The 19,674-nt window shown below is 37.3% G+C and overlaps 1 protein-coding gene across 3 annotated transcripts in view; it reads left to right on the forward strand.

The window, feature by feature from the left end:
- Window positions 1-19,359, forward strand: part of LOC139767052 (serine/threonine-protein kinase RIO3) — a 71,919-nt gene extending 52,560 nt beyond the window's left edge. For all 3 annotated transcript variants that reach the window (XM_071696058.1, XM_071696140.1, XM_071696220.1), the window contains 4 exons: window positions 1,328-1,497; window positions 8,624-8,729; window positions 13,519-13,689; window positions 17,418-19,359. In XM_071696058.1, the coding sequence (XP_071552159.1) occupies window positions 1,328-1,497; window positions 8,624-8,729; window positions 13,519-13,689; window positions 17,418-17,705 (735 nt within the window). In that variant the 3' untranslated portion in view covers window positions 17,706-19,359. The remainder of the gene's footprint in view (window positions 1-1,327; window positions 1,498-8,623; window positions 8,730-13,518; window positions 13,690-17,417) is intronic.
- Window positions 19,360-19,674: the final 315 nt, after the last annotated feature.

Genomic DNA, 19,674 nt, shown 5'->3' on the forward strand with positions numbered 1-19,674 from the left:
AATGGGCAGAACTGGGGCATATGAAGTGAGCAAAGTAAACTGTGGAGTAGCCAGTGGGGTCTGTCTGTGGACGATATTCTCTGGTTTTGGTGCATCATAAATGACAGCCAGAGGCTTGATGTATGTAAATGATGCTACTGTTCTCTTTTCCTAAGGCTGCCTCAAAAAATCAGGAAAGACATTTAGGTATGAGGAAAGATTTTGTTTTGATTAAAGGAACTCTCTAAAGAATTCTACAGGATACACTTAAAATCATAGGAGGCTTCAGCAAGTCTGTTTAAGCTTCTCTTTGACTTTGGCATTCGCACTTCATATCAGCATCATTGTGTGCTGAGTAATGCAGTTCAGTGTTCAGGATTTAGCAGAAACTAAGTGGTATGTTGTCTTTATAGCCATCACTTTAAGATCAGATCACAACTTTTTTCTTTTCCTATGTTGAGTAGAGGAGGAGAACAATTTAGCCTTATGTTCAAAAGTGTTTCGTGATGAGGTAGATTTTGAAGGTTTAAGTGCTTGACCCTGGAGACATGTTTCATATATTCTTTTCATCAGAAATACCTATTCATTCAAACCATATGCTGATCTACAAGATGAAGATATTTAAGAATGGCTTGATACTTATAAAAACTCATAGACTACTTACGTTTTAAAGGATGCTCTAATTATAATGCTGGATGTACATCCCAAACCATTTAGCCAAAGAAGAAAAAAGTCAGGCTCAAGATGCAGGCTATTTGAAATAGTTTGTAGATTTTGATGAGAGGAAACCATACTATTTTATACAAGAAGTTATGTGGTTGCATAGGTTTCAGTCATCTTTCCTGCATAGAAGACAAGAATCTAGCAAATAAGCAGATACTAGAAAACTCGAGGAAACCTCTAGAAGTTGTTAAAACTGTTCAGAGTTTAATGCAGTTGTATCAGCAACACCAACTGCTCTTATATTAACAGTTGAATCAGAAGAATCCAAAAACCACCCTGAGATCTCAGATGACATACCTGTGCAAAACTATGCTTTTGGCACACCATTGCCACCTGAATAGCGTAAAGAAAATTGTTGAGGTTTAAGTTATCTTCAGTATCCATCCTATCTTTATTACAGGTGCAGTTTGCCACCTTCAGAACATGGTGTCGTTTGTAGAACTAACCCCCAAACACATCCTCCCCTTTACAATTATTTCTTCTCTTTACAGAATTTTTATTACAATATTGAGAATTATTGTATTCATGCTTCTATGTTTTCCAACATTTCCATGTATCTGTTTTATCACCTTTTGTGATGCACTCTAGTATGACATCATTCATTAATAGAACAATTTCTCTCTAGGCCATGGTGAAGATGTTCCATGGGTGCCACTTAATTCATGCTGACTTAAGTGAATACAACATCTTATGGTATGAAAATAAATGTTGGATTATTGATTTGGGTCAAGCTGTAGAACCTGCTCATCCACATGCTCTGCATTTTTTGCACCGTGACTGCACTAATATCATCAAGTAAGCTTTGAAAATATAATTTTATCATATTTCATATCGTGGTCATTATTTTTGTGTTTTTCTTGACAGAACATGTATTTACAGTGTTGATTTTTCTCATTCCTCCATTATGTTCTGAGAAGCATATTACATTGCTTCTTTCTCAGTGTGTGTGTTTGGTTGTCCATTTGTTTCTGCACTCTAGATCTTGTTAACAGAGTATCAGAGAACTTGAAATGTCTCATTGTTTAATGTAATCAGGGGCTGGTTGATTCAAAGTTTTCAGTTGATTGAATTTTATCATTGGTGGACAGAGGCATATAAGCGTCTGTTAGAGCTCTTGCTCAGTGGGTGTTAAGACATACCAACAAAGATTCACTCATTTTCAAGAATCATGAAACGTAAACTGGCAGAGGCTTGTTCACAGAATTTTGTGACTGCACAGCAACCTGCTGGCCTATGATATCATGGTGTTAAGATAAGATGACACAGAGCCATTACTTTCCCTCAGTCATTTCCACTTGTTTGGTGGCACAGCTTGGACCTGCCGAGAGTTCTTTGATGTTGGCTTGCGATATCACTAATTTCATTTGTGTCCTTCACTGATGGCAGATGCTTATCACTGTCTTTTATTTGTGGGTTTCCATGTCATTAATTTTAAGTATATTGTTGTGTCTTGATAACTGCTGTTTAGAAACATTGTCAGTTTCAGTTGGCACTATTTGATGGCAACTGAGGTATTTGTCAAGATGATCAGCCTATCAAATACTCTTTTATTGTTTTGCATTTATTATTTTTATTTAGAATAGCTCTGGTTCTTTTGATTTTAAACAAGCAACTATAACAATGAAAACAAAATTACCACGGTGGAAGTGCACAAAGTATTCTGCAAAGAAATGTGAATGGTAAGTGATAATTTTAAGGCTGCTTATTGGCATATACTGATACATCCCAAGTTGGGGAGTTCTGTTTCCAGGGAGGCAAGGATACTTGATATTTCAAAGTGATGCCTCATAGGTTTAGCCCAGTACCACCAGTTTTTTATCAGATTAAATTCAGCTCTTGTAACTCAACTGACATTACTAAAGTGAAAGTGCTTGCTTATATAGAAGATTTTGATTCTTGAATGAGTGTGTCAAGTTACTTCATCATCGATATTTTTGCAGAAAGTGGGTTTCAGTCGAATATGCAAAAAAAATGAATTATTTTTTCATCGAAGTTCATTTGGCTGAGGATTAGTTACCACTCCCAAATAGGTTTGCTTCACCTTATAGCAGACATGGCTACAATTTATGTACAGTACAAGTGCCTTCGCTTATGTTGTTGAACATGAATTAACTTCTTATGGAGTTGCAGTTTTGGGGTATTTTCTTCACAGAGCTGGAGTTGTAGATGATGTTTTTCTTGTGGCTAAATATTTCATGGACCAAATACTTGCCAAAAACAAAATTCTTTACTCCAAAACAGATTTTTACACTGAAATGACTTGTACATAACTAGCTTGCAGAAGCTGCATGATATTGCAGCCTCCCTTTCTTGATCAGTCAATGGTTGAAGTAAAGTATGTCTCTCCTAACTTTTCAAACAGAAAAAAATGGGGTCTTTTAAAGTTTACAGACAAGAAAAACCTTTCTTCACGAGACCAAGATGAGTTTAAGTAAGGTATTAGAAAATATTGATAAACGGCTGCTCGGTAGTGTTTCCCTCTTTGGGCCCAATAGAAGGCCTTTGTTTCTAAGGTAAGAGTTTGAGATCTTAGAAATGGATCTTGAAGTTCCACCTTGAATGTTGATTTTTTTTTTTTTTTTTTTTTTTTATACTTTGTCGCTGTCTCCTGCGTTTGCGAGGTAGCGCAAGGAAACAGATGAAAGAAATGGCCCAACCCCCCCATACACATGTATATACATACGTCCACACACGCAAATATACATACCTACACAGCTTTCCATGGTTTACCCCAGACGCTTCACATGCCTTGATTCAATCCACTGACAGCACATCAAACCCGGTATACCACATCGCTCCAATTCACTCTATTCCTTGCCCTCCTTTCACCCTCCTGCATGTTCAGGCCCCGATCACACAAAATCTTTTTCACTCCATCTTTCCACCTCCAATTTGGTCTCCCTCTTCTCCTTGCTCCCTCCACCTCCGACACATATATCCTCTTGGTCAATCTTTCCTCACTCATCCTCTCCATGTGCCCAAACCACTTAAAGACACCCTCCTCTGCTCTCTCAACCACGCTCTTTTTATTTCCACACATCTCTCTTACCCTTACGTTACTCACTCGATCAAACCACCTCACACCACAACCACCTCACACCACACATTGTCCTCAAACATCTCATTTCCAGCACATCCATCCTCCTGCGCACAACTCTATCCATAGCCCACGCCTCGCAACCATACAACATTGTTGGAACCACTATTCCTTCAAACATACCCATTTTTGCTTTCCGAGATAATGTTCTCGACTTCCACACATTCTTCAAGGCCCCCAGAATTTTCGCTCCCTCCCCCACCCTATGATCCACTTCTGCTTCCATGGTTCCATCCGCTGCCAGATCCACTCCCAGATATCTAAAACACTTCACTTCCTCCAGTTTTTCTCCATTCAAACTCACCTCCCAATTGACTTGACCCTCAACCCTACTGTACCTAATAACCTTGCTCTTATTCACATTTACTCTTAACTTTCTTCTTCCACACACTTTACCAAACTCAGTCACCAGCTTCTGCAGTTTCTCACATGAATCAGCCACCAGCGCTGTATCATCAGCGAACAACAACTGACTCACTTCCCAAGCTCTCTCATCCCCAACAGACTTCATACTTGCCCCTCTTTCCAAAACTCTTGCATTTACCTCCCTAACAACCCCATCCATAAACAAATTAAACAACCATGGAGACATCACACACCCCTGCCGCAAACCTACATTCACTGAGAACCAATCACTTTCCTCTCTTCCTACACGTACACATGCCTTACATCCTCGATAAAAACTTTTCACTGCTTCTAACAACTTTCCTCCCACACCATATATTCTTAATACCTTCCACAGAGATCTCTATCAACTCTATCATATGCCTTCTCCAGATCCATAAATGCTACATACAAATCCATTTGCTTTTCTAAGTATTTCTCACATACATTCTTCAAAGTAAACACCTGATCCACACATCCTCTACCACTTCTGAAACCACACTGCTCTTCCCCAATCTGATGCTCTGTACATGCCTTCACCCTCTCAATCAATACCCTCCCATATAATTTACCAGGAATACTCAACAAACTTATACCTCTGTAATTTGAGCACTCACTCTTATCCCCTTTGCCTTTGTACAATATTGTATTGGCCACCCTTTTGAGGAAGTTCCAAGTAGTATGTGTGTCAGAGATATAGAAGGAGAGTATGACCATTGTAAGTCTCTGAAAGATCCTTAAAATGTTTGTTTATCTTTTTGCTTGGAAGGTTTGGGTCTGTCTGATCCTGAAAAGGGAGCTGCCTGTAATCAGCAGACAGATGATCCTCCATTAAGCTTTCTGTTTAAGATAGGTTTGTGGCTCCTATTACAAAGTGAAGAGTGCCTGCCTAGTAAGATGTTTGAATTGGATGTTTGTCTTCATGCCCTGTTCTCTGACTGTTCTCGTTCAAGCTTAGGAAGAAGTCTTTTGACTTTAAACAAACACTCATGAAATGAGAGTTAGATTATGTTTTTACGAAAGACATTTTATATCCAAAAAAGGAAGCCAGTTATGTGTGAGAAGGATTTGCTGTTCTTTAACCAGCCAGAATGATTTTTTCTTGTTGGGAGAGACTTTAGCCATATCTGTTTCAGAAACAGAATTCACATGTGAACATAGTGTTCCAGTTATGAGTTTTGAACCCCACTTATTACCTTTTGCTCTTTCCTGAAAAGTTCTCATGTTTTATATCCCATCAAAGAAAAAAACCCATCAAGCCAATTATCTAGCACTCCTTTGATACCAGTATAAAGATTTAGCTTTATCATTAGTTTGCTGTGGACTTGTCTTGACTATTCTTCTTATAGGTTTTATAAGAGTTTCAGTTGTCTCATCAGACAGGGAAGCTGATGCATACACTTGGCAAGACGATTGTTGGATGTGAATGTCTTCAGTAACACATTGTGTGAAAGTTTTCAGATAAAGACAGCTCTTTCACAAAGTTAAGGAATTCCAGTCCATCATTAGCAGTCTGTTAAACTGGAAATGATCGAAAGGGTTTTTGAGCAAGCTCTAAACAGTTGTTGAACCATTGTAAGGAAGCTTTGATGTCAAGCCTACAATTAAGAAGGAAATGCAGAATGAAAACCTTAATTAGTAAGGCAAAATACAAGTTTTTGCACTTTACTGCAATCCTATTTAGTTGATATGATCTCAAAGGCTTTAGAAATAAGTAAGTCTGTGCCTGTACAGATCGAGGTTTTTTGTCAACTCGAAGCTTGTGAGAGATTAAGGAGAGAAGTCGGAGAAGGAGGATGGTTTCTTCAAAGTACCTAAGGATTGTATGTAGTAAGGCTAAGATTTTATTAGTGCAGAATGAGCCCCTTGAAAAGAGAAGGCATAGTTTCAGAACAATTTATTTGAGCCAAACCATCAACTGCCCTTTATTATTTAGTTCCCCCTCAAACTAGCTACATCACACTAAATGCACACAAAAAGGTGTAGTTGTATTGAGTCCTGGATAGCTGTATGAAATTCAGCTCAAAACCTGTAATTTCTCAAAAAGACATTACTAATTTCTAGATTCTTACCAATGGTGTCAAATCAGCGTGTGCTGTTCCTTGTCATACTTCAGTCTTCCTTGTCATACTTCAGTCTTATGTTACTTGTCCTTTGTAGCTTTAACACGTAGAGAACTCATTCACAGTCACATCCAACAGTCAACCAACTACAGGAAACCTTAGGTCATAAGTATATTTTGCTTAGCAGTTTATATGGCAGATGATTCACTGGTCTACAACTAATTTTTGTCACAGCTTGTGGTGTACTTGATGTAGTGTTGGATGCAGATCTTGAAAATATAATCCGTTTTGTTGTATCACATCTGCTTTTCATGAGAGATTTGGTACTTCCAAAAGATAAAACTGAAGTTTTAGCATCTCTTCTAAAAGAAAAATGCTTGCTGAAGAAGGATGCTCACATAACTTATTTCAGGAAAAGGAGTCAGACTCTTGCTTCTCATTTTTCCGTGGATGGTCTGCTCTGCTTTTGCAACACCATTGATGCATTATTCCACTACTTTTCCCAGGAGGATGTTCCATCTCAATGGCGCTTGTTCATCGACTCATGTAAGAGAAGTAGAAAATGGTGGTGCTCCACAATGGGAACAAGAAACTCTCTGTTCCTGTAGGGCATTCATTGCACATGAAAGAGTGTTATGAGAACGTGCAGGCACTCCTAGATACTGTACGATACAAAAATTGCAACTGGAAAATGTGTGGAGACTTGAAAGTGATTGGCATGCTGATGGAAATGGAGTCAGGATTCATAAAATGTTGCTGTTTTTTATGCCTCTGGGATAGTCGAGCAACATCCAGGCATTACGTGGAGTCAGGCTGATCAATATTTGAGCCAGGAATTTCGAGTTTCCAGGAGAAGCCTCTGGTTGTTCCACAAAATGTTCTTGTTCCTTCACTCCACATAAAGCTTAGTCTCATGAAAATGGTCTAGAAAAGTTATACTGCATTGTTGGTGAGGAAAAAGTTCAAATTTGTTGATCAGTGTTATGTTCAGTAGTCATTAAAGGTGGGCTATCTCAACATTACAGTTGTCATGTTGGTTCTGATGGAATTATTGAGAACTCTGGTGAACAGTTATGTATTTATGAATAAATTTGCCAACTCCATGAGATGATCTGAAGGGCTTTTAATCTTATGATTGATGTGAAGATATTATTGTTATATCAAGTGATGAGGTAGGTCATTGACCCATCATTTCGGTGTTTGGAGATTTCACTGATGCCTTCTGTATAAATACAAACCCTGCATTGATGGAAATGTCTTTATTACATGTTTTTTGCAACTGTTCTGACAATGACCATGGTCCTTAAGGAAGATAGTCCATCGTGATGACAGTAGCCCTTAAGGTAAAAGCATGTTCATCAGTTTTTATTCTATGTTTAGTAGAAAATGGCTCTTTCTGTAATGCTGGTATCAGCAAAAAGTTTTTTGAACTTTTAAAGGTAAATTTTTGATGTATGTATATTTGTGTTACTGGAATCCACTTGCATGAGGTTGCATTGCTTGTGAAATGTCATCTTTGGCAAGGCTTTATCATTGAGAATATAGTCTCATCAAAGAACTTCTCATTTCATGATAGTCTGTATTTCCTTGCTAAGGGAAGTAGCACAGCCTTGGACCACAGGAACATTTAGAAAGGTCCTGGGTAACATTAGGACTCTTTCATAGGAATTAGTCCTGGGGTAATCATAATAATAGTAATGTGTATTTTTAGTTGCAGTACTTTTTGGCAGTTACTAACATCATATGAGATACACCTTTTTAATGTTACTGAAGTGTGTGACTTTTTCTGATTATATTGACATTTAAGATTCATACTTCTTCAGTCTCTTAATAGCAAAGTTTATTTTTGATTAGAGAAGACATAAACATGATCCCTGTCTTGCTTGTAAACATTTAATGTAATTGATGTGCGAGATGGATTCATTGGTCATTCACTGGTTTTGATTGAACTTTAATCCTTAAAGAGTGGCTGATGTTTTTTGATGTTCACATATGAGATGGTGACCAGAATCCATGGATTTTGAACCTTTTTGTACCTCTTTTTTAATAATCAGCTGACATATATCATATATTTGAAACTTTCCTTCAGAGGTCTGAATTGTTTATAAATGTGAGTGAATGGTACTGCATCATACTTTATGAATATTCAATGGAGAAAGTGGAATGGCTGCAATTACGTTATCAGAGGTACTAATTGCACATGTAGAGGTGCACATTGTGTTGGAATGGTTGTGAGATGTATATAAAATCCTGAAAAAGGTGAAACTGAACAACTCATTAAGGAATATTACCTTTACCAGTATTTGTGTATAGTTTTCAGATAGCTGACTTTCTTTTCTGTATGACTTAGTTATAAGAATGTTGAATAATATTTCAGGTTCTTCCGTTCTAAAAGGATTCCAGAACTGCCAACACCTCTTCAACTCTTTGAAAAAGTCAGCGGCATATCACTTCCAGGGCCAGAGGAATCAGCTCCGAGAATGGTGGGTATTAGCTTCCAATAGGAACTGTTTATGATTATCTTTAACATGAATTTCTTTCTTTCCCTCTTCAGGGTTTCCTTCTATGGGGATCCCACAGTGCTCAGAAAGCTGTCCACATCCTTTAGCAGTACTGCTGTCAAGAAGTTAGGTGATATGGTGTGTATGTGTAGGTTGAGTGTAGGATAATTGAAGACTGAGTTTAGTATTTTCATTGTAGAAGTTTTATTCTAGGCATGAGGGTTCTCATGATATTTTGAATTAGTGTTTGTAATGTTGAATAATAGGTGGTGGTCAGAACACAGATAAATAAGTATAACTTGTATAGTGAAAAGCAAAAGTCTGTTTCCAGTTTTGTCCAATCATTATATTTATATCTGGTAAAACAGTGAAAGCCTGTCTTCAAGCACATCTTGAGATTTAGCAAGCCTGACTACAGAGAAGCTTCATTTGTCTTGTTAGTTCAAATCATGATTCAAATGATCTCCTGGTCGATGCCATACCTGATGCTTAATTTGTTCATATTAATGAAATAGAATCTTTTTAGATCAGTTGGAATTTTGTAAGTAAATACATGGAAAAAATAAAAAAAGAAATTTTTGTGTATATATCAGAAAATTAAGTAATGTGTGTAATGTAACACTGGTTAGAGATACTAAGCTATTTGTATTATGAGAAGAAGCATGCATTAGAATTTTGCCTTTCACAAGATGTTTTCACCAAATCCCAGGAACAGAACCTTGATTTCTAGTCTACATGTCTTGGGATTGTGGTTTCAGATTGTGGCAAGTATGGTGGAGTGGACTTTAAGATTGGGTTGGGAGGGTAGTTGTTCAATACTTATTAAGCTTTATGGCATGTATGTTTTGTCAGTGTTATGATTGTTGGTGAAGTGACATTGTATTTGAAGTACTATTGTTTCATCATGCAGGTGTTATGTTCATGGTTGCTAGGCAGCCAATGATTTTTTGGAGGCCTCTGTTTGTGTGGTTTGCAGCATTTTTTTTTTTTTGTCCTTTTCTTCTAATCCACAGCATTTTTAATTTCATCCATCCACCATGCATTTTCCTTTTTATTCTTATATATTACAACCTTGTATCCAACTACTAATTCTACAACTTTTAACATTCTTTCTCTGAACATTTTAAGCACATATTCACACATGACTGCTGCATCTGTACATATTTCTACTTTTTTCTTAACTTTCAGTTACTCTTCTTTCATACTCCTCCTTGTATTCTTTCTCATTCAACACTTTTATTTTCCATTCTTCCTTACACAATACCCCCACTTCTTCCTGATCCCCGTTCCCACAAGAACCACAAAAGGTCAGGGCCTCTGAAGAATCCTCTCAATCCAAGCATCCACACCTTTTCTCATCTTTTCATCCTCTGCCAAGTAACCAGTCAAACCCTTCTATTTTTTCCTCCATCATTTATCATCTACGTACACTTATGGGTCATCTTTTGCTAGGTAAAGGTGTTTACAAGGAATAAACCCTCAAGTTAACTCCTATTCTCATTACCCCAGGCACTCCCCATTTACCAACTATCTTGCCAGTTTCATCACATTCCACCTTCACATTCATATCCCCCATTACAATCACCTTATACAGCCATTCAAATTTCTTCAGAATTGCATCATTTCATCCTTGCATGGTCTTCATATTCACAGGCACATATGCATATATATACCCATGCATACTTTACAGTTCCAGACTTCCCTTTCACCCACACTATTCTTGGTCCATTCCATCCATGCTCTGTATCACCCACCCATGCTTTCAGTGATAGCAGTATTGGACATCCTTCTTTCCCTCCTCCTCGATAATTTTCATTCATTCCTGTCCTTACCACTTGTCCTTCCATGCATTCCCTCAACTTACATATATCATTTCCATTTTCACTCCAAACACTCCATTCCCAAGCACATCCAAACTAAAACTTTTGAACTTCTCCACAAGCTCCCTCCTTTTACTTTCACTGTCATCCCATACACATATTCAGAACCATCACCCTCAACCACTTGTCCCTTATATTCCCCAACATAACTGATCGACTTCAGTGCCGCATCTGAGCCCTTTATGCCTCACACCTGACAGGCCACTGTCAGAGGGCAACTTCAGCTTAGTTTTTCCCAGAGACAGCAGGGCTCTTGAATTATCAGAATTAAAACTCCAGCACACCTCAAGTGTTTGCTATGAAAAAAAGAACTTCTATTACCATGATGGAGCTGGGCAATAACCCCCCCCCCCCCCTCCTTCTGTTCCAACCCAAAGGATGTAATATTTATAAGGAAACCATGAGAAGGTGGGGTGAGACCTGAATACTCCAGAGGATTAGAGTATTTCCTTAAGGCATTGAAATTCAAAGGTTTTCCCAACTTTCTAGCTTATAGTTCAGGAGCAGCACCTTCAAACCTCATTGGTTACAATGCACCACTTCCTGACCCTGAATTCTCTCATTCAACAGCTATTTCAAATAGAGGTGCAGGAAGAGAAGTTTTCCTGGGCCTGTCAAAAAAGCTACCCAGTGTTAATTGTGTAGCATGCTTGTTTTCCTCTCTCTGTGAATCTCCCTGTAGCTAGGTGAAAGATATGAAAGCCCCCAAGAGAACACCAAGGCACATTAACTGTTGGAGTCCATAATATTAGTGAAGGCCACCAGCTTCCCTGTTTTTGAAGACTTCTCTTGACCCTTTGACTGTAAATTGGTATGTGGTTGAGGAATATCCTTTCCTATTTGAGTGTTCCTGCCTCCAACTTTTTTTTTTTTTTTTCCAAAATATGTTCCAAAGGGGTTATGTTACAAGAGGTTATGTGTCCTGTTGAGATCGCACTCAGATTCTCAACAGTCGTATCCATGATATGTTGCTCTCTGAGACTTCATTGTATTGGGGTTTCCTTATATGTGGCAAGAGAAGTCTTGTGAAAAAATGTAATTGTAAGCATGTCTTAAACCTTGGGAGTTTTTGTGAAGAAAATTACTCTGTCATATAGTCTGAAAAGCTTAGGGAAAGGATTGTATTTTGTTAAGCAGTTAATGATGTAGAGTTATTTTCATTTGCTTTGAGCAGCAGAGCACAATTGAGAAATGCAACAATTTGCATTTAATATTGTTATGTTTGAATTTTTTTTTTTTTTTTTTCCCCCCCCCCAAAGAAGGAACAGAGAAGGGGGCCAGATGAGGATATTCCCTCAAAGACCCAGTCCTCTGTTCTTAACGCTACCTCGCTAACGCGGGAAATGGCGAATAGTATGAAAAAAAAAAAAATGTTTGAAGCTTCTTGAAATAATGTTGGGATATTAGGTAGAGAAAGGGTCCTATAAACATCATTGTGCATTTTTTCATACATGTTTTCCATTACCATTTTAGTGAATAGCACCAGGAACATATGAAGAAATGGCTTCATTTGCTCACATCTATTAGTAAGATGTCATGTGTAATGCACTGAAACTAGAGCCCCCAGTCTACAACCAGGTCCCACAGACCTTTCTGTGTTTTCCCTATCCCCTGTATACCACATTGCTTGGATTTGCTGTGTCCCTTGCATGCTTGAGACCCTCTTGCATGTTCATTTCCTGAACTCTCAAAGCATCTTCCACTCAATCCTTCCACCTCCTTGGTTTGCCTCTTTTCTGGGTTCTCTTCACTTCTGAAATATACACCTTCTTAGTCATCCTTATTTCACTCATCCTCTCCGTATGTCCAGACCATTTCAGCACACCCACTTCAAATTTTGTACACATACTTCTCTTACTATCGAAAATTTCTCTTACCCTATCATATTCAATGAACTATCCTCACCCCACATACTGACCTCAGGTATTTCATTTCCAACACATCCACCATTTTCCTTTCATCTTTATCAGAGGTCCACGCCTCACATCCATACAGCACTGATAGGACTACTATACCATCAAGCTTACCCATCTTTGCCCTGAAAGACAGTAACCTCTCTTTCCACATACACCCGAGAACTGTGCCCCACACCAGTCGTGTGGCTCCCTTCAGCTCGCTTGGCTCCTTTCACTGCCACATCACTCCAAGTCATACAAAACACTCCACTTCAAGGTCTCTCCATGTAAACAAATTCTCCAAAAAATAACTTGCGTCTTTTTTTCTGCTTAACCTAATAAGTTTGCTTTAATTCTTATTGCTCTTAAAGTCTCCTTTCATTCACTCCCAAAGTGATGAAATATATACAGCTTCATGATTTTTTTTATACACAGTTGCATCTCTGTCCTGAATAAGTAAGCATCAGGAACAAACCAAAATCAGCCTTATTTGCTCACAGTCTTTATTTGTGTCATTTTGAATTGTCTGATGATATATGATTTTATTTTCCAAAATGCAATTGTTATATGGAAAAAAGGGCGAGGGGGAATAGCATGCTGTCGTTGGTGTAAACCAGGGCTCGTGAGATAGTTAAGGTAAACTGTGGAATAGTTTGTGTGGCTTGTCTGTTGATGGTAGGCTCTGGTTTCAATGAATTACAAATGACGGCTAGGGAGTGGATGCATGCAAATGAGGCCATTGTTCATTTATAGCTGTTGCTGCCTTGCTCATGCAGAAGCAGTTATGTATGAAAATATTTAGAAAATTATTTCGCTGTTTTTATTATGTTTCAAAAATGACTGGAATATGAATATGGAGAGAGGTATATAGGAAAGCTACATAGCCAACTGTTAAAGTGATTATATAATATTTAGGCATTTTTAAATGGGAGAAGTAAGCAGGTATGTTGAGCTTGTCATTATCAGTAACTCATATGCTTTCTTTTCTTGATGCAGATTGAGGAATATGAAAGTCAACAGGAACTCCTGCATAAGGGTATAAGTGTAAATGATGAGTTTGAGGTCCTCTGGCAAGATATTAAAGCTGAAGAAAATCGTCTTAAGGGATTACAGATGAAGGAAGATGAAGATGATGAGGATGAGCTGCTTGAGGAGTTCATGTTACTGGTATTTTCCCATATTTGTTGTATTTGAATCATATTTACCTTCTTGTGAAGTAAGAGGAGGATTGGAAGATGGTAATAAAAGCAGGAGAGGTATGTGTAGGGAACAAGAGTGTACAGTATTAGACAAGTCAAGGAGAATGCTAGTGACATGGTATAAAGGGATCAGAGGTAGAAAGAGTATTTCAAAGAACAGGATGGTAATGGTGGCAAAAAGGATGTGTTTATTTGTATAACAAGAAGTACATTATAAAAGCAACAGATGTGTGGGAGAGGAAGACATTGCAAGGGAGGAAAGAAGAACAGTAAGGCTCTTGATTTGAAAAAAAGGGAAATACTGGTGATATATGTCAAGTGTTGAGTTAAATGCTGAAGAGTGGAGGTGAAACTAATTAGAAGCATGGAAAAGTGTTTGAGTGTCTGATGACTGGGCTTATTGTTTCATTGTATAAAGGAAAGAGTAAATGATTGAATGAATTAAGGAGGGATGTCTCCTTTGTATAGTTGTTATGATATATAATAAGATAATGATTATTGTACTCAAACGATTACTGGAACCATTGTTGAAGAAGAGAAGAGGATGTTTAAGCCAGATTCTTGCACAAAAGATGTTAGGTATTACAGAAAAAGAAAAGGGTCTATACAACATTAATGAAATTGGAAGTGGCACATGATAATGTGAGTTGAAAAGTGTCCATATGATTTCTAACTCTATTTTGGTCAAGGAAGACTTGAATGATGTTGAGAACTTTTGTAAAGGAAGAAATGCATTTGTTAAAGAAAGTGATGGTATGAGATGGCGGTTTGCAATAGATGTGGGAGTGGTTAAATGTTTTGCAGTGTCACTATGGTTATTTAATATTTCTTTTTTTGTTTGAACATTATTGGAGGTGAGAGCAAATTAGGAAGATTATTGTGCAGTACATAGCCATCAAGAAATGGAATGAAAGATTTTGTTTTTATTTATGTAGATGATGCTGTGTTGTTAGCAAAATGAGAAGAACTGGATAGAATGGTGAGGCCATTGCAGTAAGACATGTAGGAGGAGGATGAAAGTGAATGTCAAAAAAAGTTAAGATGCTAGTTTTTGAAAGGTATGGGAGATCTGAGTGTAAGATCAGTTTGCATGGTGAAGAGCTGGAAGTTGTAGATGAGTTTAGATACTTAGGAATGAAGTTTAGTAAGACCAGTGGTTGGAAAACTTAAGTTGAAAGTACAGTCATGCAAGAGAGAAAAACTGAGATGCACCGAGAGTTGAGGTGAATGGGAAAGATAGTATAGTGTGTTCAAGAATCCCTCATATAGTCGTACTTTTCCCAACACTGATGTATGAAAGTAAAGTTTAAGTGTATGTATGTCAGGATAAGTCCAATATAAGAAAGAAGTTAATAATTTGTATGGTGTTGTCCAAATTAGGTGGTTGGGTAGAATGAACAATGAAGTGAGAAGGTTATGTGATCTCTAGAAGCTACAGTATTAGAAAGGCACATGGAAGGAAGTTTTTAGGATGGTTTGATCCTGTAGAATGTATGGTAGGGGGTAGGTTAGCCAAAAAGATGTATATCAGGACTGAAAGTTAAAACGGAGGATCGTTGCAATGAGGGAATTGACTAGTGGTGAGATATTCAAGATGAAGATGCTTGAGGAATAACAGGAATTGAATACAGTCGAGGAATTTTGTGAGTAGGATTGGTATGAATTCTTTTGAATATAGGAGGAAGTCCATGTTCACTGTTACACTCTGTGCTTGGGTTGAGGACATGTGGGTGATGTTACAGAGGCTGTATGTACAAAACATCTATCAAATTGTGAATGGAGTAATGACAGTAAATGATGGTTAGATAGAATAGAATGTTTCACTCAGGTCTTTGGGACACATTATATTTGTTAAGGGAAGCATTTTCCCCAACTTGCTAGCAAAAGTACTGGGCTTCTTTAGATGTACATCATGGAGGGTGGTTTAAAAATGAGTTTTTCTCAAGTTCAAAGCCAACTTTTTCTGTCATAATAATCCACTCTAGTCATGCACATTTAGCCATTAATCTTTACATATAATTTTAAGGTTCACATCACCACATACTTTATACTACTAATTCCCTCTGAGGCTTGGCTCTCTGTTCTTAAAGCTACCTCGCTAATGCAGGAAATGGCGAATATGTATGAAAAAAAAATTTACATCAATTTAACTGCTTCTCCGTAGGAATTTCACATTCTTCCTCTCCTTCCACCCCTTCATTTTTATGCTTTGTTTTATGAACGTGATAGCTTTCTTTATCCATATAGTTTTCTGGCTACTGTGTATAATTGAAGATTTGAGATGTAATATTCACCAGTTAGACATTATTTAATGGGTTGCAACTCCTAATTAGCCTTGGTATTTGTAATAGATGGATTTTGAAAGCATCATGATTATCCTTTTCATAAGAATAAGGTAGCTGCAATATTTGTGACATTTTTTTACAACAGTACACAGAATTCCTTTCATTTATACTTATAACCATCATCTAAATTGATTTGCCTGTAGGAGCCTCTGGAAAAGGGATCCTGGTTTAATAATGATAATGATAGGTCACTGATTGGATTGAATTCATATCTTATCGATCGATCTTTTTCCCTAATCCCTGGAACTCCTTCAAGTGGGTGGCCACAGCAATAAAGTCTCCATAACTAGTGAACTCCAGTGCCACTGCTTGGCCTTTAGCACCTCAACCTTAACAGGCCACTAGTAAAGGGCAACTCAAGTAGAGTGTTCACTGATTTGCCGAGACTTGTACCAAAAGTTCCTACTAACTACCTCTTCCTAATGCTCTTGTCTGATATTCCTACATATTTCTACCTAAATGTTGATGCCTACTACTTCTGTCTGTTACTTCTACCATTTTGCCAAAAGGTAAGGCTAGCACATAGTGCTCACCACAGGAAAAAATAGAGTTATGAAGAATGAGCTGTATGAGTAAAGTGTTGTCAAGTGTTATGTATGACAAGGAGAGATTGTATGTTTGTGGACGTAATGCCCATAGTCCACGTGTTGGTGAAGGAGAAAGAAAAGACAGCTATCTGGGTCAGAGGAGTGCATCTTGACAACCGTTGAAATAATGGCACAAAACACAGCCATCACTAACCCTCCCAATACCAAGGTGGGTAGTACTTGTAATGTATCTCCCAAGTTGTTGGTTGCCTACCAACTGCTACCTTCAGTTCATAGATGGTTAATGATGGGAGAATGATTATAGTGTGATATAAGCACTGAATCAGTTAGCTTAGCCCATATCCCACGTTTGATCCAAGATATACTGATGAAATGTGTGACTTCTGAACCTTTCTGTTTGACCATATTTTTAATTTCGACTCCCCATTTCCATGTGTTTTAGTCTCATTATTGCTTGCGTTAGAATTCATATTTGTATAACACAATCCTCCTAACTTGCACAACTATACCAGAATGATAGTATCAGCATAGTTTTAACTTTATACTAAGATTCTGCTGTTTTTCAGCATACATTAGTTATGCTACTTTTTTCTTTTAGACGTTGCTTTTCACTTCTGTTTGGGTAAAGCTTTTTAAGTCTTAGTGACTTATTACTGTCTTACCCAATCTTAACCTTAAACTAGTTAGTTACTTTTTCATTCTTGAGATACACAAACTTGTACTGTCCATTTTCTCCAACACAAGTATCATCAAAACATACAGCTGACCAGTAATTTGATATGAATGTATCTTTTCACCAACAGGATAAAAATGGAGAACTAAGAGAACCTTTAAAGAAGCAAAGCAGTAATGAAGAGAATACTACAAAATATGATGATGAAAACTTACAAGAAGAGGATGATGGTGCACATGAAAATGAGTGCAGAAACAAATTAAAGGGACCAAAAAGTGATGGCAAGCTTAATGTAGATAATCCTTCAGCATTAGCTAAAAATCTTGTATGTGATGATCTTTCATTCAGCAGACTCAGTGCTAAGAGTGCAGATAAACAGAGCACGAAGAGGAAGAGTAAAAGCAAGAAAATCAAATAATGTAAATATGTAGAATATAAATGGAGGGATGAGTGATACTCTTGAGGAGGTCCAAAAGATATAACTTATTCTTAAGGTTTTTTAAATTGTATCAAAGTTTGTAAAGGTATTCATACAGTGTTTTGCAAATATTACCTTCATATTAGTTCTAAAAATCGTAAAAGGTATTTGGATGAAAATGAGTTTTTTATATTTTTTGGCAGAGATGTTTTAAAAGTAAACTTAGGAGTGAAATCATGGGCATCAGTGTATAAGATATTTGGGAAAGTGATTCTATGTAATGCTTATTATGCATTTTCCGCATTGTACTATTGAATTAAGGAACTACATATCTAATGGTCTTAAGAGGGTTGATAGGACACCTACTTACCACTACGCCTAAAGAGTTTTTTAGGTCTATCCTGAAGCCATGAGCCCCTTGAAGTCAGTAAGAGACTTATGTTTAGGGTCCATTGTGCACATCCTGTAACCTCCAGTTTTCCAATAATCTGATTAGTTGGTCACTCTGTTCCCTTTTAGTTTAGAAAAAAAAATCATATAATTTGTAGTAAGTCGAATTTTTTTTCCCTGTGGTTTGCTTTACAAAGGGTAAAAAACTGTTAATTCAAAAATTTGCTCATAGATCTTTAGACATCGATAGACAGTAGGCAAATTCTTGCTTTGGTGAGTATACAGAGGAAAGTTATATTTTTCTTGAATTTATCTTGATTGATGAAGATCATTTAGTGAAAAAAGATTTTGTGAACATGCAGCGGAGCAGCAGGGTTTGAGGCTCAGCTGACTTTGTTACTTGAAAGTGGCTTTTTACTGAGGCTGTATATGATTCAGCTTTTTTAAGTACTGAATGGCATAACATACTGATCATCAAGGTTGCCATAATTTTAATATGCTTGTATTTTTTTCTTCAATACTTAAGTATATTGTGAAGGTAATTGTAATTCACTTAGACTGGGTGTCTTATAAAGATTTTTTTGGTTGACTTGACCTTGGGGGAATTGTAGGTCTTTCATTTTCTTGTTAGTTTCCTGATTGATGACTTTATAGATATGTATTCATGTTGTTTTGGTTAAATAATCGGAAGGATGATTTAGAGTGACCAGTATTTAAAATGACCTCAGCTGTTGTTAGTGATGTTTGGTGAACAAATTATCATGTGCCCTCTGCCAGGTGACAGATAAGGCTTGCCTTGAATTTGATTGTATTTTTTGCCTTAAACTTGATCCTGATTCTTCATCCGTACTTGTTAAATGATTAAGGAGAAGTGTTAGGGGTGTGTTGTTCGTTGATAACTCTCATCATGGTCTTTTAGTTATCCAGTAAATTAATTTTGATATTTTTATTTTAGGCTTATCAAGGGATTTTATCAGATTACAAGAAAGTATTATATTTAGAGAAATATTATTTTGAATTACTATAATCTCCACAAAAGGTTAAGAAGTGGCACTAGAGTTAACTAGTTATGGAGACAAATGTCATGGCCATCCCCTTGAGGGAGTTCCAGAAGGGAACAGGCATCAGAGATATAGATTGATGGATAGATAGACTACTACAGTCTCTATAAAAGAAAAATTTGACAATTACCCTTTGAATTAAGGCTACCAGATGTATAGTATGTCTGGCAACAATGTATAGTCTTAAATGTCAACAACAAGAATTTCTGTCTTATTTACCTCATGATGTTGAGAATGGGGGGATGCAATGTGTGCTTGCTGTATCTATACTGTGATACTTTACCTCTTGTCAGTAACTACCCATAGGTCTTCTAAGGAGTTGTCCCAGGAAGAATTGGCATGTGTACTTACTTGGCTGATTCATGTGAGAAACTGCAGAAGCTGGTGACTGAGTTTGGTAAAGTGTGTGAAAGAAGAAAGTTAAGAGTAAATGTGAATAAGAGCAAGGTTATTAGGTACAGTAGGGTTGAGGGTCAAGTCAATTGGGAGGTGAATTTGAATGGAGAAAAACTGGAGGA

The sequence above is a fragment of the Panulirus ornatus genome, chromosome 1 (assembly GCF_036320965.1).
Source record: "Panulirus ornatus isolate Po-2019 chromosome 1, ASM3632096v1, whole genome shotgun sequence".
Lineage (NCBI taxonomy): Eukaryota > Metazoa > Arthropoda > Malacostraca > Decapoda > Palinuridae > Panulirus > Panulirus ornatus.